The sequence below is a fragment of the Alosa sapidissima genome, chromosome 5, assembly GCF_018492685.1.
Source record: "Alosa sapidissima isolate fAloSap1 chromosome 5, fAloSap1.pri, whole genome shotgun sequence".
NCBI classification, from domain to species: domain Eukaryota; kingdom Metazoa; phylum Chordata; class Actinopteri; order Clupeiformes; family Clupeidae; genus Alosa; species Alosa sapidissima.
This window is the reverse complement of record NC_055961.1, coordinates 21065814-21093382: the sequence shown is the minus strand read 5'-3', so window position 1 is coordinate 21093382 and position 27569 is coordinate 21065814. Positions and strand designations below refer to the sequence as shown.

Genomic DNA, 27569 nt, shown 5'->3' with positions numbered 1-27569 from the left:
GCTACGAGGAAGGATGCAGTTGCAGCCTCCCACGTTACCGTGATAACCGTTCATGACCGGACCCATACTCTACATATATCATAGTTTTCGAAAGGGTCGGTGAGTCAGGAGTGCTGTGATCCGTGCGGGTCGAAAGGAGTGATTTTTAACGGTACAGACTCTGATGATGATGAAGATGATGACGGTGAGGATGATCCTGCTTCCGTAAGCGCCTTTAAATCATGGTCTCGGCTAACATAAGTGGGAGTCGGAAGAGGAGGTGTTGATGATATGCGTTTTATGTCGTTTTTTCCCTCTTAATGATGGTGGATGCATGGACTATCCCCCTGCGCCGATAGGGCTCCGGCTGACCGCAACCTGCCTGCCGAACACTCCGCCAGTATCACTGCCTCTTCGTGCTGTACCGTGACCTTGGATGTACAAAAGGGGTGTTTTGTTTACCGTGTCTCCCGTGGACAAGGCTTTGCCACTTGCGAACATTACTATAATGTTCTTCTTGGTTCCGCGTTAATGGATGTTCTCTTGCGCCACAGTTCGCCCGCCTGCGCGCTGACAGTCACACGGCTATAGCACTATGGAAACGGGAGAACGAGAGCGAGGGCGCGTACACAGTGACAGAGGGGGATACCCAGTGATCCAACATGGCCCCAGAGATGTTAATGACGTTGGTATATTTTGTATAACCCTAAACATTGTTTCTGTCATGTCATTTTTCTATTAGTGGTGTCTGTTATGAAAAAAGACTATCTTTGTTTGGGGGGTGGGAGTAGTATTTAATAACCTCATTGGTATGTTAGCTAACCTGAAGCATCCTAGCCCTGTGCGTTAAGGCCGAGTATACTGGTGTCCATCGGGACCCGGGATCGCTTGTCGTGCTCGATAAGTATTGCTCCAGTTTTAAAATATTCAGGTTCTCTCCAGATAAATTCTGAAATGTTAGCGCCTCGTTTGCATGGCATCCTAGAAAATTAGGGGACAGACTTTGCGCTCTCATGGTGGTCTTGGAATGTGTTCTAGTTCCACATGAGGCGTTCTTACTAAAAATAGTAGCCTACAGGAAAACAGCCATTACAGATAAAATGCTATGAGATATGCAGTGAAAGCTGCCTTTATGTTGAGCACTGTTCCCACCTCTTTGCATCTCCTAGAAGGCCTGAAGGTATTCACAAGCACCTGTTTTGTGGAACAACCCTTAGTAGCACCATAAGCTCAAATATTTTATTGAACAGATGGCACGCATTGGATACACATGGTCTACCTCAACAAAATGTTTTTTTGAAGCGGTTTGGCTTAGACTGAGACTAGAGGTTGATCTGTGCCAATGAAAACCAATGAAACCTATGAACATAAAGTTGCCAAGAGTTGCCAAAGTTGAGGACCTCATTTTTAGTAAAAGTGTGTAAGGTTTTAGTCAAAGGTAAGGTTTGTACTCATATAGCCTAATGATCTTGTGACAGTCATTTTTGCATCCTGCTCCTAACATTTGTATCCGCCTGTAATCGTCCTCCAATCTATGAGTGTAACTCTATCCATGTCAGAGGTGGTGGCAATGAAAATGTTCTGTCATGCCTTATATATAAGGTAATCTTATGGTAGTAAAAGGGGAGTACATTTCCCATGGTTACCCCTTTAGACCACAATAAGGTTGGTTATCACTTTTGACCATAAGGTTGGCTGCATACTCATTATAAAGCCTTGGCTCTTGACTTAACCTGCACGACGAGTCATCTGCGATGAACAATAAGACAGAGAGAGAATGCACAGACATCTGGCAGCAAAATGATAACGGATGTGTGCCACTGTCATTATTACAACTATACTCTCTCTGAGAAGGGTTATACCATTTAGTGATGAAGAACTGACATGGTTAGATAGTAAGGCTACAGTTTTTCTCCTTTTTATGAACTGTTCACAAAGATGCTGTTTGGTGAACTTGTAGAACACATTGCATTATGCTCACATTCTCTTGTACAAATTTTTTTACATGTGATATATGTTTTTTATTTCTCTTTTTAAGCCACTCATAATTCCATTATGCATGGGAATGTTAAATAATGAGATATATCTGCAGAGTGAATGGTGCACTTTGGCCAACATCCTTCATGAGGCAGGTACTTCACTGAGCTGTGGCAACACCAACACGGCGGGGTACTGAATCATGACTTTATTTTAATAATTTATTTGTTTAATAACATGACTAAATGCACTCGCAGATGTGCATCAAATAACTAAAACATGCTCAAAACAATGCAGTGTTTAAATTGATGGTTTAAGACAAATTTGCTATTTATGGTTTATACTGTGTTACTATGACAACTGAGAATCTACCTAATTGTGTTGCCTTGAATGCTAAGACTGGTCAGTAGAGTCTTGGGCGAATGGAGGGGTTCACCTTTGCAGATCCGTCAAACCATTTCACTCTGATAGTGTCTCGCTTGCCATTATGTTACACATTATAATAGATTACTGGATAGATTATTATGTTATATACCTGTCCTAAATGTCATGAATTGTGAATGATACGAATGGTTTTATTTGTGTGTGTGTGTGGTTTTGTGTGCTTTTGAGTGTGTGTTTGTGTGTATTTGTGTGTGTGTGTATGTGTGTGTGTGTGTGAGAGAGAGAGAGAGAGAGAATGAGAATGTGAGTGCATGTGTGTGTGGTTGTGCCTGTGCACACATACATTCTTGCACAGCAAGGGAGCTCATGTGTCTTCGAGGGAGCGTTGCCTGGCGAGCCAGTTAGCTCTGATGACGAGCTCTGGTTCTCTGGGAATACTCAAAGTGCTCTGACACATGAGGCAGCAGCAGCATACGTCTGTACTGTACCCAGCGCGGGCGACACAGTGCGGCACAGCACAGCGCCCGCTCCTCTCTGCCCAGCTGAGTGCCAGGGAGCCTTCCCACCCTGAAACAGGAGCGTGCCCAACCTCCCCTTATGCAGAGCAGGGGCTGTGTGTTCACATGGAGAGACACGTGGGCCTAAAAATATACCGCCTGTGTTCAAGAGAGGCCAGGAAATGGAGTGAGAAGCGTCAAATTTAGCAACATCTGTTCTGAGAGAGAGAGAGAGAGAGAGAGGGAGGGATGGAGAGAGGGAGGGAAGGAAGAGGGAAGAGTGTATGTGTGTTAATCAGTCATTACTGTTTCTCACAGAAGTCTTTTACTCACTCCGACAAGGTGCACACTCACATATACACTAATGCCCAATGCATCAGTTGTGTGTGTGTGTATGTGGCGGGGGGGGGGGGGGGGGGGGGGGGTAGCTTGTTGGTTAATGCCACATGCCTGTTTGAATCCTATCATGATAGACTCTTCTCCTCTCAGAGCATCATGATATCGTCCTTTTCAGCATCTGTGCCCAGCGTTGTGTGTTTTCTGTATGTCTGACATCTGAGGCACACGCACCACATGTGCCCCCCCCGCTCCGCGCTGTCCCCCCGCTCCGTGCTGCGCTTGGAGACGTTCACGATGCTCACTGGGTGGGTGGTTATGTAACCGTTGTAGCCAGTCAGGTGTATTAAAAGTTAGGAGACTCTGTGTTTCAGGGGCATGGGGTGTGTGGGGGGGAGGGTGTGTGTGTCTGTGTTTTCCCTAAGTGGCCTGAGCACTCACTCCTGCCTCCTCCTTATACTCCCAAGGGAGAAGGCAGTGCACAGAGCACACTCAAACACTCCGTTTTCAGACTCAGAAGTGGTGTTTGTGTGTGTGTGTGTGTGTGTGCCTGTATATATTTATATAATTCCATTATTACTGAGAGCATTTGTGTATGTATGTGTGTGTGAGTGCATCACAGATAGATTACAAGCACATCAAAGGCAACTCTCTTTCTTTTTTCCCCTCCAAATGAATGTGTAATGCCTGCGGGTGAGGTTTGATTTCACAGCGCATTGATTTCGGTTCCAGTCGTTTTCACATTCTCCCCGACCCATAATCTCAGAGTTGTAGCCCACCAGTTTAATCTGCAGGGCATATAGATGGCAATGCAGAATGACAGGTTTTTAGAATGCTGTAGATTTTGTGTTATTAACATGCATGCCCTCTGCGTATAATTTGTTGTTCATTTTTTATTTGCTGTTCACTGACCTGAGCGTAAATATACATTTTCAAGCACAAAGTTGGTCAGAGATAAAGAGTGTTGATGTTAAGCTTGGGGGCGAGTAAGCATTGGATGGGCTAATACTGCTTCTACACAATGCTGACCTGGGGCATTGCTAGGTACATTTGAAAGACTTTTATGGCATGATAGTGCAAAAAAGCTCTTCAGGGTCATTGCGTTTGTGTTGGATGCTAAGAAAGTGTTAGGTTTAAAGCTGGTTATATGAACTAAGCCACAAGCAGTGTGTTTCTCTGAGCATTATGAAGTATGTGCGAGCGAGTCCTTGCTGGTTAGATATATGAAATTTGTAGACGGAGCATAAAGCCAAAATGGGTAATAAGAACCTTTGGCAAATTCACAAGGGAGAGCCCATTAAGGCTTTATGAAAAAACCCTTAAATGTGTTTTATAGAACTAGAGGCCAGTGTGAACAGAACTCTTGGAAAAGGCTATTACACCCAGACCCGGTGTATAGTATACTTCTGTATTGCACACAGTATGCGGTATATGTCTCTATTTATTTTAAGATCATAAACACAACCCACATATATGTTTCAATAATATAGACGGGATGATGCAACGAATAGCCCATCTCAGTGTGTGTGTGTGTGTGTTTCTGTGCAGCTTGTCGCTGTAATGGACACTGGACGCGCTTAAGTCTCTGCGCTCTTCCTTAAGTACGCTCAGCAGTCCCTTACGAGAGCTCGCTCGAGCTTTGTTGTGCATTCTGCATGGTTAGATGCACACATCTACGAAGGGACAAGCAGTGATTACTCCATCTAAACTAATTATGGCCAATGGGATGTTGATACTGTAGGACACAAGGGGAGCAGGCATAGATGATTCAATCATCTTCGCCACAGCTTTGCTATATTTATACTGTACATTAACTGTGACATCGCACTCCCTCTGTAAGCAGTAGTTCAGATGAAGGGGGAAATATTAGGCCTGAAATGTTCTCCTTGATGCAGTTTACAATGTGGTTTAATTGCTCAAAGGTTTTAGTATGTTTATAAACATCCTAATTTGTTTAATTGAAGATGAGTTGAGAGTAATGAAATTGTAATGAAATGTTTTGTTGTTATATTTTAATTGGATGTTGTATTTTAGAAATAGGCATCCATGGATGGATGGATAGATGTGCATGTATTTTGTAACTTTAGTTGTAAAACTTCTTGCTGTATAATTCTATGCTGTGGATGCAGGCCTATAAAAAGCCTGTGAATCTACCCGTGGCATTTATGATACTGGATATCATAACTTCTAGGATATAATTTAACACAGATGATAAATAGTTCACACCTCTGTATGATTTTGAGCTGTCAGTTCTGCTTGGATGGTGAACACTTTAGGATACTTTACTGGTATATCTACTTTCCGTGGCTCTCTATAGATAACTCTGGTATGATATTTCCAGTCTGGAGAGAATTTCAGCTCTTGTGTGGCAGAGCAGTGTGGCGCTGTCTGGCTTATGTAACCCCCTGGTATTTACACCAGGGAGAAGCACATTATATACAGCGAATCAATCACAGACACATGATAAGGCCAATTAAAAACTGCATTTCCCACAAGCCTTGTGTGATCAGGTGAGGAGAGAGTAGACGGGCTTGCAGGAGGAGACTCACGTAAACTCTGTCACACTCAAGCCTGTCAAAGCACTTCACAGGGAACAAGCTGACAGTACCTGAGAAAGATGTTGCCACTTGTCTCATCTCACCCAGGACTTCTGAGAGTTTATTTATATGTTAAACACCTCAAGAGTTCTGCTCTCATTGTTTGGCTTTGAAAAAAAAAACAAGAAAAAAAAAACATTTCTTTATTTAGATACTTCTTTGAGACTACGAGGCTATTTTTGGTTGCGGCTGTCATGGCATTGTCAAAACAGGATGTGTGCTAAAACAACATTAAGTAGGGTAGACTATCCTGGGCATATGGTCATTTAACACTTGACTTGTTACTTCGCTGCGGACAACATGTATGTGGAAGTGAAACCTGACATGGGCCCTTTACATAACTATGACAGCTTGAATAAGATGACTAACACACAGATACGCGTGCAGCTGTGCAAGCCAGCTGGTGAACACTAATGATGACGCACAAGTTGCTCTCAAAATGTTGCATGACACTTTTATAGACGTCGGTCATGCAACATCATCAGCTGAAATTTTTGCTACACAGTCATGATGTGTGGTTCAGAAATGTAGCTATTTAAAAAAAAAAAATGAAGTGAAAAGGCTTGCAATACTGATGCAAATTTTACACATTTCTGTTGTCTGTATAAAGTCATTCTACTGAAGGCATGCTTTCATTATCCAGAACTGGATGACTAGAGACTTTATTCACATGTTTGTCCCTCACTGGACGGTGGGAGGAAACTGGGGAAAACCCTGTTGTGATATTTCTGTACTGTGTGAGTCCTGCCTGTTCCACAGCTCCGAGTCGAGCTCCCAGCTTCTGTTCCCACTGTGGCGTTGGCACAGGCGGAGAGCTGTTTTGGCTTCTTTCTGGAGACTGTAGAGTAGAGGGATTTTCAGCCGGAGGAGCTGCCAACGCTTCTCAGGCACTGATCCGCCCTGGCGTATGGTGGCTCCTGTGGTGGCCAACAAGCATTTTGCAGTTGAAATATGGGTGTCAAAGTATGAGTGTTGCTGTGCATTATTTCTGGGTGAGAAATGTAGATATAATCTTGTGGGTTTTTTATTGTTGTTGTTGTGATGGACCATGTGGATGTTTCTCCATTCATTGTATAGTGATTTACTTGCCAAATGACCCTTCCCTTCCCACACCTATCTGTTCTCATATCACAACTCTCTCCTCTCGGCTGGGCGGCTCCTCCTGTTCTCTCCTCCTCACACCTCTCCCTCCTCATATTCACTCCTTTCTTTCCCCTTTACCTTTTATTCCCATTCTCTCCTTTCTTCTTCTCTCCTCTTGTCTCCCCTCCACCTTTCTCCTCTGCACTCCTCTCTTTTTCTCTCCTCTCACACTTTCTTCTCATTTCCTTCCATTTTCTCTCCTCTCCTTCTCTCATTTATTCTCATTTCTCCTCTTATTTCCAAATGTCTAAACTTCAATCTTATCCACCTTTCTCCTCTCCTCTACACCCTTCTCCTCTCCTCTCCACTCGTCTCCTCTCCCCTACACCCTTCTCCTCTCCTCTCCTCTCCTCTCCTCTCCCCTACACCCTTCTCCTCTCCTCTCCTCCTCTCCTCTCCTCTCCTCTCCTCTGCTCTGTTCTCCCCTACACCCTTCTCCTCTCCTCTCCTCCTCTCCTCTCCTCTCCTCTCCTCTCCTCTGCTCTCCCCTACACCCTTCTCCTCTCCTCTACACCCCTCTCCTCTCCTCTACACACTTCTCCTCTCCTCTGCCTTACAGCTGATCAGTGGTGGATCCATCGTCAGTGCCGAGGCAGTATGGGATCACGTGACCATGGCTGACCGGGAGTTGGCCTTCAAGGCAGGCGACGTCATCAAAGTGCTGGACGCGTCCAATAAGGACTGGTGGTGGGGCCAGATAGACAACGACGAGGGCTGGTTCCCGGCCAGCTTTGTCAGGGTGAGTGAGCCAGCCACAGAGCGACCAGTGGCGACGGCCTGTCGCCTCGCACTGACACCTCATGCTGTCTCTCTCTCTCTCGCTCTCTCTCTCTCTCTCTGTCTCTCTCTCTCTCTGTCTCTCTCACACATGCGCCTGAGACACGCTCACTGTCTGCCATGGGACATCTCCTCCTTAGATAGATGAGACACAGGGGACGGAAGGGGAGGGTCGCAGTGTACAGCACAGTTAACTGGAAGATGATTTGTAAATCAATTATTGTTTTTTTCTATCTTAGATCTTTAATTTAAGTTTTAGCACTTGATTGAACAATCTAATATTCATTTTACTCAGTGTAAAAGCCTTTTTTTTTCTTGAGCATGTTCAGCACTTGAAAAATCTCAAATCTGAATGGCAGGGAAGGGCAGACAGATGTCTTCTATAATAAGTATGGAACTTGATGGAGGGGATGGTGGCAGATTGTGAGCCACTTGTCTCCAACTGTTCTTCTTGTTCCCTCTCTAAGGTGGAGACCCATTCTCCTCAGTCCCAAACCAAACAGCTTTTTTATATCAACCCGATCGCAGCTCCACGTCTCTCAAACACATCTCCCAAGGTGCGTCAGAGCCACCGGAGCTCACATCCTGCCCTCTTACCCCCACCACCACCCCACCCCACCCTGCCCTCTTACCCCCCCCCACTCCACACTCCCGTCGTGGGCCCGGTCCCACACTCTGCATCCTGTTGCTTCCGACATCCCATCCAGCTCCGCTCCGCTCTGCCTCACCTCTGCTTGTGTGCCATCATGCCAACACATCACCATGTCCAGTTTTATCACGCCCGCCCAGCCCCCCGGGCACCTGTGCAGGGACCACTGCGTTGCAGGAGACGTTAGGAGACGTTTCAGTTTTAGCTCATAGGTTTATTTGGTTTTCATTTTTGTGTGTGTGTGTGTGTGTGTGTGTATGTGTGTGTGTGTGTGTGTGTGTGTGTGTGTGTGTGTGTGTGTGTGTGTGAAGGAGAAGCTAGTGCAGGTTAGCGCTGTCACAGGGTGGGGGTAAGGGAGGAAGGGCTATTGATCTGGAGTTCAATTATCCATCCTGCAGAGGGGAACGAGGGAGAAGGAGGGAGAACGGAGGAAAGAGGAAGAAGAGTGAGGATCGCTGGATGAGTTTGTGTGTGTGTGTGTGTGTGTGTGTGTGTGTGTGTGTACATGTGTATGTGTGTGTGTGTGTGTGTGTGTGTGTGTGTGTGTATGTGTGTGTATGTGTGTGTGTGAGAGAGAGAGAGAGAGAGAGAGAGTATGTGTGTGCACGCACGTGCGTGTGTATGTGTGTGGGTGTGCGCGGTTGTATGTGTGTGGGTGCGCGTGCATGCGTGCGTGTGTGTGGTTTGTTGCTCAAAGAGACTGAAGGGCATCAGGCTAATGGAGACATCTCCGGGCGTGTTCTCTTCCCCTCTGACCTGTCAATCAGGGGCCTTGGGGCCTGTCAGTTAGTCGATTGGGCCCCTCGGCCCAGGCCTCGCAGGGCTCGTATATTGGCACGAGACAGGTGGCCGTGTGCTGAACCCAATCCTATTGATCTGTTGAGGAAGAGACCCCTTACCCAGAATGCCTTTGAAAGTATTGCTAAACAGTAAGCAGTTCACACATAGAAACTGCTGTTCAGGTTCCTATAATGGTATAGAGCCGAGGTCTTAAGTGACTTGAATAGAATCGGCAGAATATTTACATTTTTCATCACGGCAGTTTGTTTTCCTTCTCTGTTGTCATTGCTCACTCGATTATCTTTCTCGTGCTTTTGTTTGAGTAAGAAGCCATTTACTCTAAAAATACGTTTTTATATAGAATTGTGGGGGATTATTATGTACTACTACTGGCTGTTGTATGTTTTCCAACCCTTAACGCAGTATCACAAACTGAGCATGCTCCACCAGGGAGATATACTATACTGGACTACATAATGACCAAAAAGGAGGGGGGGGGGGGGGGAGTGTTTTTTGGGAGAGAAATGCTTGTTAATGGCACTTTTATGTAACATAGAATAGGGCACTATTTCAGGTACGATCCATTTAGGATTCCTAAGTGCATTCTTGGATACCCTCTGGCCTTCAGTCACTGAATTTCTCATACAAGTATTTTTGCGAAGTGGACAGACACAACCATGGGTGCACGCACGCACGCACGCACACACACACACACACACACACACACACACACACACACACACACACACACACACACACACACACACACACACATACACACATGCACAAAGGCGCACACACACACACAAACACACACAAACACACAGACATGCACACACACACACACACACACACACGCGCACATTTATCTGCACAGCCATATGCTGCCTCACATGCAGTCTCTCATATTTAAACCCACATTCACTCTTGTATGCTTGCCTGCACACACCTGAAAAAGCAAGAATGGAGAGAACTCCACTCCTGTAGTCGGCAGGGGTAAATGCAACATGCATTACATTACAATGCCCACACTGCAGTAAAATCTAGCTCAGTAAAGTCTAGCTCTTAGTTAACACATAGAAATGCAATGTTCGAGTCCGGCAGGAATGATCTAATAATGCACATAAGTATCTAACTAGCTGTAGATAAAAAAAAATCTTTATTTATTTACTTCATTTAATGTATTTATTTTCTTTATTTACTACAGTGACTGCATATTCCTCTTCTTGACTTAATGGACCGTACTGGTCATTCATTACATATAAGCGTTGCCCATCATGATGTACGGTCTCCCCACGGCAATGCTGTTCCTCCACTGGATGTGGTCTCTCGAGGAATAGTTCACGCCCGTTTGCTTATGCGCAATCAGAGCTTGGCCAGAAACGTGTCCATGGACGTGGGAATGCACACGGTAGTGTTATCTAGACATGGGGCGATCCGTGAGGCTCTGTGTATTTTTAAACAATGCTGTGTGCGGATCTGCTCACCAAGTTGACTCATCTGGCTCATAATGAGGTGTCACTTTTTATTAGAGAGACTGAAAAGAGGAAACAGATTGCTCCAGGAGCAGAGGAATGTTTTGCAGCACTGCATGGAGAAAAGGAGAGATAGATAGATAGAGGGAGAGAGAGAGAGAGGGAGAGAGAGAGAGAGAGAGAGGGAGAGAGATACAGAGACCATGAGGAAAAAAAGAAAAACAAATATAGAAATAAAGACAGTATAAAAGATACGTACCTCTGCGTACCTCAACTTAAAGACTCGTAGTCTGCCAGATAGATGGCTTGTCCGTAGTGAGCATCTGTTAGTCTGACTGGAATTTAGAGTTAGTTACCTCGTCTTATCAGAGCCGGGGGGCTCTATCAGCAAAATTAGTTCTGTTTGAAGAGAATGGGATGTGACAGTTGTTTTCGCTCTCTGAGTTGCCTTCCAGCAAGCGATGCACAAATGCCTTTGAGTTTCTTGCCTCTCTGCTGCATGGTTGAAATAAAGGTAGAAGATTATAATTAGATAAGCAAGCTTCAGAAAAAAAGGGACATTGTATATGTTTTCTTCTCTCCTTTTATCATAAAATAGCTTGCCTTAGGGGCGGTTTATTCGGCTGTGTCAGGTCCTCATTTGTTAGATCTAGAGAGGTAGGCCTGTTACCTGTTTTCAGTGAGGGAGGCTTTTCCATACAAAGCCAGCATACACTCCAGTATTACAAAGCAATGCACACAATGTAAAATAGCAGGAATACTAATACTCAAGCCATCTCAGAGTCAGCATCCGAATATGAATATTTCAAGCCATGAGGGAAACACAGCCATATGTCAAGATTTCACTTGGGCTAGGCAGCGTACATTGTGTGTAGTCTAACACGTGGTGTGGTTAAAGAGGGAGAAAGAACACTCTGATGTGCCTGTGTGAGAGTTTGTGTGTGCTTGCGTGCATTACTGTAAGATACAGCTCTTAATAGTAATAAGCATTATATGGCTCAGTGGCTTTTTCACTTCAGAGGGGTTGTTGTTGTAATAGTGAGCCTAAATAAGAGACAGAGGAAATGAAATATGAAGGTGGTGAAATGAAGTGAAATAAGATGAAATAACTAGCTAACATGTCTGCCTCTGTCCTCTCTTCCACACATGCAGAGCTTTGCCACTGTTTTAGGTGATCAGCCTCATAGTACCTCATAGTGTCTTTCACTCTGTGTGTGTGTGTGTGTGTGTGTGTGTGTGTGTGTGTATGTCTTTTAGAGAGAGAAAGAGAGAGAGAGAGAGAATCTTTGTGTGTGAGTTTGTATGTAAGCGATGGAATTTGTGTGTGTGTGTGTGTGTGTGTGTGTGTGTGTGTGTGTGTGTGTGTGTGTGGCTGTGTTCGCTCAGCTTCAGCTCATGTGGTGCTGATATTGGTGGATTTGTTCTGATTTCACGCTTGGTCCTGTGGCTGGTGTGTTGACTCAGAACTGCCCGCGTTGTTTTTCTGCCTCAGAACCTCTCGGCTTCATCGCCCCAACACACCACTGCAGCTGCCCCACCACACCAAACATGCACAAAACACGCACACACACACACGCACACGCACACACACATACTAGCAGCACTCATACTGCTAACAGCTAACAGCCATCCCTCACACGCACACGCATACTTAAAGCACTCACATGACTAACTGCGAACAACTCTCCCCATTCAGAAGTGCAGCACAGAAAACTGACTGCTTTTATTTTGTTGGAGACTGGAGATTGTAGGATAACAGATATTGAAGGAAAAGGAGCATAATACTACATTTCTTGGAGCACTCCAAAATGTATTTTAGAATCCTTACAACAAATCTACATTACAAATTAACAAAATGGAAACAGCAGAGAAGACAGAAACTGATATTTATCTCCTCCATAGTTTTGAATACACTGAAGAGTAAGTAGTTGGATGTTGCATCAGATAGATTCTATAGAGCAGTATTTCCCTTTTTTTTTCTGGGGACACACTTTTTAAAAATGACAGACCATCGCGACACAATTTCACTTCAGAACTAACATGCAACCACCAATATTGCCCATATTGCACGATTTTTTAGGCCACAGGTTCTCAAACTTGTCTATGCTGGACCCCTCTAGGTGGTTGGATAGATAATAGTGCCTACTAGGCCTGGCCCACTACCACTACTATTATAGGGTTTAGTCACAGCAAATCACTCAAGTCGTTATATTGTAGCCTGTTTGTGGAGGTTTCTTTATTTCGATTTCGTTAGTTGATTCCGCATTTTCCTCTGGAGTTAAACGTGTGCTTGTTTATGATAAGGCTGTGTATTGGTGTTGTGATAGGCTATGTGTAAGAATGTGAAATGAATAAATATCAGAACAAGAGGCTTTTGCGCAATAGCCAAAAGATGAACGATAATGCGCCTTTAGGCTACTGTTGCCTAGTGGAGTTCGCGAGATGGAAAACGAGAGGAAAAGCATTCAAAATGTCCATTTAAATTGCAGCCAATCTAATGCACTGTTGTGCGTTTTAAATCCGAAATAAGAAAGGAATATGAGGAGGCTGCTATTAACTTTAAAGAGTGCATCTACAATCGAAACAATGACGCAAATTTAATAGCCTTATGTCCGGTCTATGGATGTTTGCTTTAGTTATTAACAGTACGGTCTTTGCGATTTAAAATTATACATTGTAGATTTTAATCGGCCAAGAGCTGGTGTCCGTTTTTGTTTGTGCAAATATAGGCTGATTCATGTCCCCTGCGTTTTGCAACTGCGAGGTCCATGACAGGCGCCCCACAGAAATAGGCTACTGTTTCATTTTGCGAGTGAGATCCACGCTCTGGCGTCCCCTCTGCGACGTGTTCGCCCCCCAGTTTTAGAGCTATTCTAAATTCAAAAATGCACAGAGGGAGTTATGACAAAACCGTGACTGTGGTAGTTAACGAACTAGATACTAATAGAAAGCTGTTAGCTTTCCTGGCTGAATGGTATAAGCTAGGCCTATTACATAACATAAATTGTCCCTGTGCTGGCGACCCAAATAAAATCTCCTGCGACCCACCTGTGGGTAGCGACCCAGTCTTTGGGAACCAATGCTATAGAGGATAGATGAGGATGGATATTTCTATAGATGCTAATGTACCATTGGATATTATCATACATGATGACATAAGATTACTTCATGATTATTTCATAGTTTTCTCTTAAGAATTTTTTTCAGAGTGTCCTGGCAGAGGAAGCAGCTTTAGGGTGCGTGAGGAGTCCTTTTCAGGTGACAGCTAAAAGCCAATGGCCCAGCGGGGCTTTTTAAAGAAAGCCTCCTGATAGTGCTGCATCAGTGAGTTCAAGTGAGGCCTCTTCACACACATACACACACACAAACACACACACACACACACACACACACACACACACACACACATACATGCACGCATTCACGCACGCACGCACACACACATGCACACACACACACACACATGCACACACCCACAAACATACACGCACGCGCAGAAACTGAAGAGGTTTTTTTCATGGAGTAAGCACATTAAAGAGTGGAAGTGGGAGGGGAACAAAGAGCTCGTGGGCTCCCCCTGTGGGCCTCGGCTGGAGGTGTCTGATCTGAACCCCCTCCCCCCACCATGTGTGTACATGTGTGTGTACAGCTGTGGGTGAACCAGGACGAGAGCGGTGCTGTGGAGGCGGTGGAGGGCCCCAGCGAGGTGCACAATGGCCACGTGGAGTCCAGCCCCAACCCCACCAGCGACTGCCTGTGTCTGGGCCAGCCCGTCCAGAACCGCGACCAGATGAGGGCCAACGTCATCAACGAGATCATGAGCACTGAGCGGCATTACATCAAACACCTGAAGGACATCTGCGAGGTAACACTTACTTACTTACTTACTTACTTAGTTACTTACTTACTTATCCATTTGGCTGGCACTTTTATCCAAAGCGACTTATATATCGTAAAAGCTCTAATTATGACCGCCGCGCAGCGCAATTTTTTTTTTTTTTCGCATGTCCAAATTTCCGTCAAGGATTCCCGGGACACTGAAAGACCGGGGTACACAAAACTTGGTGGGCATGTAACCCCACATGGATAGCATGGAACCATCGTTTTTCGTTTTGATCTGTGGCCCCCCGCTGGACTGGACCCCCCAAAAGGAGGGTAGGGCAGACACAGTTTTCTGTGAATATCTCGAGAACTGTAGGGTTTAGGAGGACCATTTTTTTTTGTATGTTGATCTCAAGGGGCCATGTCAACCCACTCCATAACCACTCATTTCATGTATAGCGCCACCTAGTTAAACACAAAAAAGTAAAAATGAGGTGTTGTAATCGCAGGTATCTGTGACCTAACATAGTCAAAACTGCACGAAATTGGAAGTGTAGGATCATTATGACACCCTCTGAATGCACGCCAAGTTTCGTGGAATTCCGCTCCTGGGGGGCCACACAATAAATTTATTTATGTTACTATACACCAACTGGTCTGTAGGTGGCCGGAGACAGTTTTCTGTGAATATCTCGAGAACTGTAGGGCCTAGGAGGTCCACCTTTTTTTTGTATGTTGGTCTTAAGGGGGCATGTCAACCCATCCCATTACCACTTATTTCATGTATAGCGCCACCTAGTTAAAAATTAAAAAGCAAAAAATTAGGTGTTGTTCATCACAATATCTCTGGCTGACATGGTCAAAACTGCACGAAATTGAAAGTGTAGGATCATTATGACACCTTCCGAATGTATGCCAAGTTTTGGGAACTTTCGTTCATGGGGGGCCTTACAATAAAATAATTTATGTGTACATTTAGTGACCATACACCAACAAGGATTCCCGGGACACTGAAAGACCGGGGTACACGAAACTTGGTGGGCATGTAACCCCACATGGATAGCATGGAACCGTCGTTTTTCGTTTTGATCTGTAGCCCCCCCGCTGGACTGGACCCCCCGAAAGGAGGGTAGGGCAGACACAGTTTTCTGTGAATATCTTGAGAACCGTAGGGCCTAGGATGACCAATTTTTTCCGTATGTTTGCCTCCAGGGGTCATGTTAACCCATTCCATGTGCACACATGTGCATAAACAGATACACATGCACACACATACATTCACAGTAATCATACGTATGACACATACTCACACAGTAGACATATGTACGCATGCATGCATATGCACAAACACACATACGCTGACAAACACACAAGCACGCACACACACAGACACACACACTAACACACACACACCCACACACATAAACATAAACGTGTGCACGCACACATGCACACAATTCAAGAATTTCTCAGAATTATGAACAGGCAAGATGGGGGTGGGGTTGTATAAAATGAATTTTACATGTGAAATCTATGAACTAATCATGTTTTGGTACTTGTTGTCTAGCAGATACCAGTGAGAATTGAGTGTGGATCATGCAATTTAGTGAGTCAGTTAGAATCATATAGGCCTTTCAGCGTGATTTATTTTTGTGGAAAAAATGTGCTGGACTGGGCGGCGGTCATATTTTGTACCGCTCTGCGGTACATCTAGTTACCAACACTTTCGTTCAAAAATTCTAAAACAACAATGTTTTTTAATACTTCAAAATAACATTTGATAAATGAACCTTACATGTAGATTTGAACAAAATCTGGTTTGGTTCTTACCGGGGCTTTTACTGGGGACTTTGTTTACCACGCTCGGAGTTTGGTGCTGGGCTGGTGGGTGCCTATTTCCAACCTTGCTCACGGCACATCAACGGTTAGACCGAGAATTCTCGCCGCAAATCAAAATTCAACTGGAGCTCCAAGCGGATTTGTACACACAGCCTTACAACACTGTTTACAGCTCTTCGAGTTACGGTAAAATTAAATTTTTGGTACATAGCTAATTTAGATACACCTATGGTGTGGGTGCTTGCGTTTCTTTAGGAATCCGCCGTCTTGGTTTGTATAGAAATGAATATTAAGTGACACATACACATAAGAGGTTGGAAATACGGGATGGTTGGTAATAGGTGACATTCCGATATGTCAATTATTACAAGGTCCATTATCCCCAGAGCAACTTGGGGTTAAGTGCCTTGCTCAAGGCAGTGGCAGTCGGGAAATGAACCCACAACTTTTCTGGCTACTGCATGATAGCTACCACCCCCATCTAACACCTACACCTTTCACAGTCATACACTATATACATATAAAATACATACACATGCAGACATTTATGTTATATTATTAATTAGTTATAAATGTATTATACATAATAGTGTTTTGTACTGAAATGGTATTTTAAGTATGCCGAATGAACACTTGTCATTTCATATCAATGAAATACATATACAAATAGGATTACGTGTATTATAGGTGTATAGATGGATGTATATAGTGTATATATGGGGATCATCTATGACCATGCTGACGTGCCCCATCCACAAGTTGACATTCACCTCACAGCGAGAGGCTCTGCAGAGGGACCTTGTGTGATTTCTCTGTGATATAATAGAAGTGCTCACAGGTTGGACTTGAGTGAGTGGGGCATGTTTAGAAACCCTCTCTGTCTGTAGATGCCTTTCCACTTGGCCTGGCAGTGTCCAGTGTGGCGCATCCTCGTGAATACACGGAAAAGCTTTTAGAAAGCCTTCATTCAGCACAGCACTGCAGGGTGACTACCCTTGCACAGCACACACACACACACACACACACACACACACACACACACACACACACACACACACACACACAGACACACACACACACACACACACACACACACACACACACACACACACATACACACACAAATGCATCATATATATACACACACAAACTCATACAAACACATATACACACCACACACATACACACACACACACACACACACACACACACACACACACACACACACACACACACACACACACACACACACACACACACATACACATACTCAGTCCACAGCTGTATTATGCAATCAGGCCGAAGTGAAGAGTGACGCATATTCATACAAAACTGTGTAACAGGCGTACAACTCACCAGGGTCTGTAAGGAGCAATTAGTGCAGCTCAGCCACTCTCCTCTCCTCCAGTAGCCTGACTCTGTCCTTACCTTCCCCCTCTCACTGAATTTCTCACAGCGTCCCCCGTGAATGGATGAGAGTTTTATTGTAGTGATGAGTAAGCTGAGAGAGAAGGAGAAAGAGGGTGAGAGAGAGAGGGAGAGGGTGAGAGACAGGGGGAGAGGGAGAGAGAGGGGGGGAGAGAGAGAGAGGTCGAGAGAGGGAGAGAGAGAGAGGGTGAGAGGGAGAAGTATAGAGGAGGATTACGTAACAGATATTCTGCTGTTTAGTGCAGGCAGTTTCTACTGCAGTTCTGTTCTTGATAGAGACAACAAAACTATTTATGTCAGAGGAAGCGGCACTGTAGCGAGTTTTCTTAAATGTATTATGTCATGGTACAATAATAATTCATTTAAAAAGTGTACATAAACTGAAAATGGCTTCACTGACAAAGCAACATTTTTTGCAAGGGCTTTTTTTTATGCAGTTATGCATTTTTCAAAATGTTTTGGAAAATGTGGCCAGGCTCTGACAAGGTGGCAGTCACTTCATTTATATGATTTACTCAAATGAGGAAAAACTGCGGTCCAAAATGGTGTGTGTCTGTGTATGTGTTTGTGGAGCTCATTGTGATAGCGGGGTGTCAGTCGCTCTTGAATGGTCTTGTATTATTGTAAAAAAAAAAAAACACCTCTTTTTACTGAATCTAAAACTATTCAAAGCTAAACAAAACTGTACAAATTCAATTCTCTCCTCCACAGGGTTACCTGAGACACTGCAAAAAGCGAAGGGACATGTTTAACGAGGACCAGCTCAAAATGATTTTTGGGAACGTGGAGGACATCTACAGATTCCAGCTGGGTTTCGTCAGAGACCTGGAGAAGCAGTTCAACACAGATGAGCCCCATCTCAGTGAAATCGGACCATGCTTTCTAGAACATGTGAGCCACTTTAAACTTAAATGTAAACTTGGTATGAGTTAGGTAAAGTAAGTACCAGTACCAGTAAAATAAAGTAAAGGAAGTAAGGTTAGGTAATGGAGGACATGGCAGAAGTTAGTGCAGTCTGTTTGAGGTCGTAATTGGGCCACAGAGGAGTGTAATACGGCCAAAAAACTGGAACTACTAGGTGTGCAAGTATCTAAAGCTAATTGACATTCAGAAGGCAGTTGTTTAAATGGTAAACCCACTCAACAACCCAGTTGTTTAAAGGTAATAACCACAAGGACATAACTTCCATATATTTGCAGTTTTCCCTCCATGTAAGCAATTCAATAAGAGTGTATTTGGCAAAAGTATATATCTCACTTGCTGCCATTTACAAAAAAACATTATCACCTTAAAACAATGTTTCTCAAACTTTTTCTGACCAAGGACCACTTAACCATAAAAAAAAAACTGACGGACCACTTAGCTAAAAAAAAAAAAAAAGAGTAGACCTACTTCAACAGTATATTTACACAATAGGCCTACTCAGTGAACCACCTTGCTTATTGTCTTTGCAAGTTGCTTATTGTGTCAGAGGATTTATATGATTTAAACTGGCGTACATAGGCAGTGTTACAGAACTGTTTGGATTTAGATACAGGTTGTTTCAATATTGCAAACAACTCATCTATATTATATTTTACCACATACAGTATGCTCGCGGACCACTTGGGGTAGCTTGCGGACCACCAGTGGTCCCCGGACCACACTTTGAGAAACACTGCCTTAAAATAACATCAGACAAATAGTTCTGTCAGCAAATTGTCTGGCAAAAAGGAGACTGACTCAATTGTCATCCAGACTAGACACCCAGGGGGGCGAGCTTTCACAATGCAATACGTCTGCACCGTATGCAAAACCCAGGCAACTGCAAAAACTGTTATACAGCTTCGATAAAATTCATTTCCACCATTTTCCTGTTGCTGCTTTGTAAAGACTTAAAGTTTGGAAAACGTTAACTAAAAATGACACTTTGAGAGCCGTTTGTCTTATCGGTAGGGGCCGTACATACAGCAGGTAGTAACTCTAAGTTCCGAACCCCTAGAAGGGCAAAGAAAGCGAAGTGAAAGAGTGAAACTATTTCAAGGTTCCGTTTGTGAATATATGGCTTACATTTCACCTGTTATAAATGTTTTATATGTTTGATTCTGTGTGCTCGTGCTTACAGCAAGATGGGTTTTGGATTTACTCGGAGTACTGCAACAACCACGTGGACGCCTGCATGGAGCTGGCTCGGCTGATGCGGGACGCACGTTTCCAGCACTTTTTCGAAGCCTGTCGGCTGGAGCAGCAGATGATGGACGTTGCCATCGATGGCTTCCTGCTGTGCCCAGTGCAGAAGATCTGTAAATATCCGCTGCAGCTGGCCGAGCTGCTCAAATACACTGTCCAGGATCACAGGTAAGGCAGGCCAGGTATCGAAGCTCAAATTTGATTTATTAGCTACACTGCACAGACAACTCACTTCATTTTCTACTTAGGTATGGTGTTTACTCATTATGTTTTACATGTACTGTTATAAATATGTATGTTGTTTCATGGGAATTAATTATAGGTTCTATGGAAAAACCTTTTGTACGGCCTGTGATGATCTGCTCTAATTACTTGGCTTCAATGACTAAATTACATGTTGACCTTTGTCTTATGGTAATTTGGTCGAATTTGAAACTTCACTGAATGCTCAAATGGATGACCGTTTAAAACAGTGTAACATACAGAGGTGCTGCTGTTGTGTTTTCTCATTTGGCACTCCTGAAACATCTTTCTCAAGTCGAGTTCCGAGATGCACATAGCTGCCAACCAATAGAAGCAGGTTAACTAACATAAGATAGTTGGATAAATTAAATGTATGTGAAATAGACATAATTTATAAGAGACTGACAGGAGCTAGAGGTCATTTGTTTATTGATTTAATTCTGTGATGTGTGTGGTGTGTGTGACTCTCCCAGTGATTACCGGTATGTAGCGGCAGCACTCGCTGTGATGAGGAACGTCACTCAGCAGATTAACGAGCGGAAGCGTCGCCTGGAGAACATCGACAAAATCGCCCAATGGCAGGCCTCGGTACTGGACTGGGAGGTAAGACCCACCAATCATGCTGCATTGTCTTTCAAACCTAGAGGCTCAGCATGCAAAGGTGTAGCGGCTTCTGTTAGGCCTTCATCGTCCTCCAGTCTCTGTAATCTTTGCAAACATGGTGAGACACTACAAGTTTGCCTGGGGTGGATTAAGTGACAAGCGCTCCTCCTCCTCGCCCTAACTTCCCAAACACTGGGTTAGCAAACTTGCGTCGATGGCAGAGCATCAACCTGTATGCAGCGGAACCGAGGCGCAGGGGCAGCCAGGCCTGTCATATCGCGTCACTCTGGGACACTGGGTTTGGAATGGCGTGGGCTCTACCGCAGGGCCGGCTCCTGGGGGCGGTTTTCTCGGGTCATGGTGTTTCGTGGTCACCGTCATCAGTGCCGGGTCGCATCACTGCCAAGTGACCTGTAATGTGCGTCACTCTCTCCCCGCAAGCGGTCCCCGCTCACCGAGTCACATGGACAGAAAAGAGAAACGCATCACTAGCTAATGTGGAGAGGGGAGGGACTTGGTAGATAGTCAGTCACCATGGCAGCATGTCAAGCCGTGTGTGTGTGTGTGTGTGTGTGTGTGTGTGTGTGTGTGTGTGTGTGTGTGTGTGTGTGTGTGTGTCTGTGTGTGTGTATGTGTGTCTGTGTGTGTCTGTTCTTTATGTAGGCCAGGCCGATTGTTTGATTAAACATGATATTTGTGTAAGCTTATTTGTATGGTGTGCATGCGTGTGTATGTGTGTCTGTGTGTGTCTGTTCTTTATGTAGGGCAGGCCGATTGTTTGATTAAACATGATATTTGTATGTGTAAGCTTATTTGTATGGTGTGCATGCGTGTGTGTGTGTATGTGTGTGCATGTGTGTGTTTATGTGTGTATTTGTACGTGCTTTTAGGATGCCTGTCCCTATATTTCATGTTGTTCTCTTTCTCTTGGTCTTCTCTGTGTGTGTCTGTGTTGGGCTGTGTGTGTGTGTGTGTGTGTGTGTGTGTGTGTGTGTGTGTGTGTGTGCAGGGCGAGGATATTTTGGATCGCAGCTCGGAGCTGGTCTACACTGGGGAGTTGTCCTGGATCTACCAGCCGTACGGGAGGAGTCAGACCCGAGTCTTCTTCCTGTTCGACCATCAGCTGGTGCTGTGCAAAAAGGTGGGGCAGAGAAGAGGTGGGGGTAGTTGGGATGGGTGGGGGTTAGGTGTGGGGGTAGGAGAGTCAAGGGGTAGGGGGTAGGTGTGGGGGTAGTCGGGAGGGGTGGGGGGTTTAGGGGTTGGGGGGTTAGGTGTGGGGTAGTCGGGATGGGAGGGGGGTTTAAGGGTTGGGGGATTAGATGTGAGGTAGTCGGGATGGGTGGGGGGGTGGGGGGGTTAGGTGTGGGGTAGTCGGGACGGGTGGGGGGTGGGGGGGTTAGGTGTGGGGTAGTCGGGATGGGTGGGGGGTTGGGGGGTTAGGTGTGGGGGGTAAAAACGGGGGCAGCAGAAATTATGCCCAGAATATCTCTCCAAAATAGATTAGTCAGAATTGGGCTTACACATGCTACGCTACAGTCTCTCAGCTGACCTGGATACTGCCCTGCTCTTGACAGCCTGCATTAGTGCTGCCATCAGGGCTGGGCTAGGTTTGAGCACCATCTCCATCTTGTAATCCTTGTAATCCTTTTCATGTTTCCAATCAAAAGCACCCACGCCGTGTCCTCTCACCTCAGACACTTCTCACCTTTGATAGATAGATTTTTTGATAGTTACCCTCGAGTGTGTGTGTGTGTGTGTGTGTGTGTGTGTGTGTAGAGAGACAAAAGAATATAAGGACACAGTAGTAGGCTATTGAAAAGGCAGAATGACTAACGTGGTCACACACTAAAAGCCCAAGTTTCCAAGTGTCACCTGAGATCAACTTCTCTCTTCCTGAAATCAGCTTCTCTCTCTCTCGCTCCCTCTCTCACTCTCTCTCTCTCTCTCCCTCGCTCTTTCTCCCTCTCTCTTCCTGACTCTCTTTCTCCCTCTCTCTCTCTCTCAGGATCTCATTCGAAGAGACGTTTTGTACTACAAGGGGCGCATAGACATTGACCACTATGAGGTGGTGGATGCCCTTGACGGCCGTGACGATGACTTTAACGTGAGTGTGAAGAGCGCCTTCAAGCTGCGCCACAGGGAGTGCGAGGACATCCACCTCTTCATCGCCAAAAAGCTGGAGGAGAAGATTCGCTGGCTACGGGCCTTCCACGAGGAACGCAAGATGGTGCAGGAGGATGAAAAGATTGGTATGAGTCTAGAGCGAGAGATATATCTATATCTATATGAATGAATCTCTTTCTCTGTGTGTGTGTGTGTGTGTGTGTGTGTGTGTGTGCGTGCGCGTGTGTGTGTGTGTGCGTGTGTGTGTGTGTGTGTGTGTGTGTGTGTGTGTGTGTTGAGTTATTTGTGGCCTTATGTGTGTTTGTGTTTTAGGCCTCTAGACCTTGTGTGTGTGTGTGTTTGAGTTACTAAGTGATTTTTTTTTATTACTGTTTTATGCCATATAATTATACTCAATGTATTATTACTATGTAATAATGTTTTTTTGCGATCTATCGTAACGCCTCCAATTACCACCACTTTCGTTCGAAAATTCTAAAACAATGATGTTTTTTAATACTTACAAATAACATTTGATAAATTAACCTTACGTGTTTCAGTAGCCATAGGTGTGTAGATTTGAACCAAATCTGGTTTGGTTCTCACCGGGGCTTTTACTGCCTGAAATATCCGATTTTGTTTACCACGCTTGAAGGTTAGTGCTGGCCTGATAGGTCGCCTATTTACGCCATTTCAATGGCACATGAACGGTTAGACCGAAAAGTCTCGTCATGAAATTAAAAATCCACAGGAGCTCGAAGCGGATTTGTACACGCAGCCTTACAACACTGTTTACAGCTCTTCGAGTCACGGTAAAATGTCATTTTTGGTACATAGCTAATTTAGATACACCTATGGTGTGGGTGCTTGCGTTTCTTTAGGAATCCACCGTCTTGGTTTGTATAGAAAACGCAAGATGGCGCAAATACAGGACCGGTGGTAATATGGGGAGTTCCGATACATTGTAAATGGATTCATGTCATGTCTTGTTTCAGGGTTCGAGATTTCAGAGTATCAGAAGAGACAGGCAGCTATGACCGTTCGTCGAGTGACCAAACAGAAAGGTAGGACTTATCCAAGAGACAGCACATCCTCCATGGGGGTTTCAGTCAGTAAATCTTCGTTTTTTGTGATGTATTTTTTTATTTATAAATATTATAGACAGCAGCTCATATGCTACAACACACAGATAACAAATAGAAGATCAGACAGTAATATAGCATATCAGTTGCTCCTGGTCAAAATAAATTACAATACAGAAAATGTACCTTATCTTTTAAAAGATGTAGGACACATTACGATCACAATGCACTCTTATGGTGGCCTTTTTCTTGACTTAATTATATAAACTAAATCATTCCAAGATGGTTTGAAGCTGATCAACATTGCCATCATATTTAGTATTCACTTTGTTGTATTTCACATTTCTCATATTGCAATGATGATTGTTTGAAAAAAAAAAAAAAAGGTGCTATTATTTTCTCCTTTTTATTGCCCCACTCTGTCTTTCCTCTCTGTGGCTCTGCTTAATTGCCCCACTCTGTCTTTCCTCTCTGTGGCTCTGCTTAATTGCCCCCCTTTCCTATTTATGTTTCATACAATGTTGTCATGGTTCTCATTTGCTGCTTAACCTTCAAGGAGAATTCCGGTGATTTTTCACATAGATCTCTGTTTCTCGAGATTATCGAGTATTGTCGGTACGAACCCCCCCTGAAAACAATCGGTTCTACCTAGCTCGAATTGCTGCAGCCAACAGCTAGAGCTGACAGGCAGCTACACGGCTACACTCCGGGGGCATGAACATGTAGCTGCCTCGCTTTAACTGTTGGCTGCAGCAACTGGAGCTAGATAGAACCGATTGTTTTTTTTTCGTACCGACAGTACTCGGTGACCTCGAGAAACTGAAATCTATGTGAAAAATCGCCGGAATTCTCCTTTAACCGATGTCTCTGTGCTGTGCTGTGCTGTGCTGTGCTGTGCTGTGCTGTGCTGTGCTGTGCTAATGCGAATTGTGTCTCTGCCCCCGGCTGCCTCAGGTGCAGGTCGCTCAGGCTCAGGGCCCCCGGTGTACCCTCCTCCTATTGACCCCATGAACCTGAGCCCGTACCTGCTGCCCGACGGGCAGTGCCAGGCTGACGGCTACGAGTACGGGGAGCCCAAGAGGAGCACGTCGCCGTTCTGGCAGAACCTCAGCCGGCTCGCCCCCTTTAAGAAATAAAACTCCCGCTCTTTAACCAGGGAGTAGCGGACAACCACAAAAATAAGGACCGCTGTTTGTTTGTTTGTTTGTTTTTTTTCTTCTTCTTCTTCTTCTGCTCCAAGAAAAAAAGCACTATTCTTCATCTAATTTATTCTTGAACTTTTTTTGAAAAGAGAACACCCAGGCTAAGTTGTGAGGGAAGGACCCAAACAATGGCAGCTGTTTGGACCGAGGGAGAGTGGTTCCAGCGGGCTGCTGTAGTCATGCCCATTCCCACCGTATGCAGACTTCTCACTTTTATCAACACACCAGGCACCACACCACACACACAACACACACACAACACACACACACCACACACACACCACACACACACCACACACACAACGCACACACCACACACACACACCACACACACACCACACACACAACGCACACCAAAATGCCACTGTTGTAGGCACACTTCAGGTGCTACGCCACGACAAAAAAACCCAAAACAAAACAGAACACAACAAAACAAAACAAAACAAAACAAGACAAGACAAGACAAGACAAGACAAGACAAGACAAATCAAAACCACACCAACGTGGATAGCACTAGATGATTATTCTCATATAATCTACAACCACACACATATCATTAATTTGAGCTTTTACAACATCACAAACACATGACCATGCCAACGTCATATTAGAGGCAGCACCAACACAAAGCTGGCACTTTACCGATGTTATGATATGAACTCGACTCATATTGCATCATCAGGACAGCACAACATTTTACGGTTCCTGATCAAATAGTGAACAAAAAAAAACTGTCATGGCTTAAAAGTACACTCTCAGCATTAAGGCAAGCAAGACTAGCACCACGACAAGACCAGTGGCACAGTATGGATGCTGCAAATGGAACTACTCCTACCATGTGCAGGCTGTCTGCAAGAAACCAAAATCCTTTTTATCTCTGAAGGATTTCACCAAACTAAAGGATGCATATTATTCTGTTTTCCTCACAAGAACAGTGGAAATGAAAAAAAAAGGTTCACCGTTTAAAACCTGGAGAAGCCCTAACCATTAATCTGACATGTGTGCCAATCAATCTGGATGTGTCCTACAGTGCACTGTGACTTAACTGGGCATTTTTTACCCATCTCTGTCTCTCCACTGCTCTTTTTCTCTTCAAACATTATGTCTGTAAAATGCTCTACAAATCCTGATCAATCAATCCCGCTATTATTTACTGTGGGTTATCTTTAATTGAAGTCTGCTGACTCTTCTGTTATCTCTCTGCATGAAATGTTCATTGCAGGTATTCTTTGTGAAATTATATTCTTACGGGTCAAAGACATAAAAAAAGAACAGTACAAGTCACTGACATTGTATCACAGCTAAACAGAATGCTGTTGACAGGGTAGTCATATCATAAAAAGAGTAGGCTATTTTATGTTTTGGTTTATGTAGGCCTATGTAATTTTGAAGCAGTTATCCAAGCGTATCATTGCTCTGAACATTATGTTATTATGGATTAGTATGGTATTTGCAGACTTTGAATAGACTGTTCTCTGTTAATGTTTCTGTGACCACTTTGAGTTCTACCATCTGCAATGAAATGGATACTACAAACATGGTGGAAAAGAATGCCGTGTCATCTTTAATACCCCTTAAATGCACATTCATTTTTTTTGTCTATTGTCATCACAATAACTACCCAGAAAGCAGGGAATTCTGGGATGGATTTAGTCCTCCCGAGGCATGGATCTGGCTGGTATGGTTGCTGCTGTCGGCACTGCAGGGCTTGCTGTGGACATATGGGGTTCTACAAACCTGGCAGACTCTTTGGTCAGTATACGGTTCTAAATATGATGACTGGACAAAGGCTGCTTCTTTCTTTGCCTCATTATTTGAAGTTTCCTGTTAATTCTCCCAGGTCAGTATCATTAGGTATTATTTTCTTGACAGCATTGCAGTTTTGCTAATAAAATCATGCTAATCTGAATTAGCACAACATGTTGGGGATTCACACCAGTTATAAGCGAGATGTCACCTAATCATATTGTAACGGATAACTTTTGAACGTTAGTATTTAGTTCAATTATTTAAAAACACAATGTCTTTTGAGGTTAGATTATATCTTCTGTTATGGTGTGATTTAATTTAGCTATTTTGACATTCATGTGATGAACTAAAGAAAGTGTGGGTGGTTTCAGCTTCCAAAAATCAGATAGCCTATATGCTTTGAGGAATATGACCATGGTTCAGAGAGATATCACAGAGTAAATGAAATGTGCCATGTGCCAAATGAAGCAAAAGTGTACTGTCATGTTTTGAAAAGAAATATCAGTTAAATGTTTTTTGACTTGGTGATTTGATTGACATCCGGATGTTTCATTATTTCATAATAAATCTCGCTATGGACACCACCTGGTTTGACTCCATGGATATTTTTGCTTTTGTCCATTGATTGCATGATGAATTCCTCAAGGAATATATTAGGTCTGTATTATTTTTAATAACCTGTTTAACACTTTATAATTGGAAACCTTTTTTATAGCTGAATTCATCCCACCTGAG

At 44.1% G+C, this 27569-nt stretch overlaps 1 protein-coding gene across 5 annotated transcripts; it reads left to right on the top strand.

Annotated features, from left to right (window-relative positions):
* Window positions 1-27418, top strand: arhgef9a (Cdc42 guanine nucleotide exchange factor (GEF) 9a). Of its 5 annotated transcripts, none has more exons than XM_042093098.1 (11): window positions 1-184; window positions 7473-7652; window positions 8158-8247; window positions 14244-14459; window positions 18395-18574; window positions 19788-20020; window positions 20569-20698; window positions 21708-21839; window positions 22704-22947; window positions 23797-23865; window positions 24838-27418. In XM_042093098.1, the coding sequence occupies exons 1-11, from the start codon at window positions 164-166 to the stop codon at window positions 25017-25019; spliced, it is 1677 nt and encodes a 558-aa protein (XP_041949032.1). In that variant the 5' UTR covers window positions 1-163; the 3' UTR covers window positions 25020-27418. The 5 variants fall into 5 exon arrangements, with proteins under 5 accessions (XP_041949032.1, XP_041949030.1, XP_041949031.1 ...); XM_042093096.1 differs by having other exon boundaries at window positions 1-664; XM_042093097.1 differs by having other exon boundaries at window positions 1-668.
* The last annotated feature ends 151 nt before the right edge of the window (window positions 27419-27569 follow it).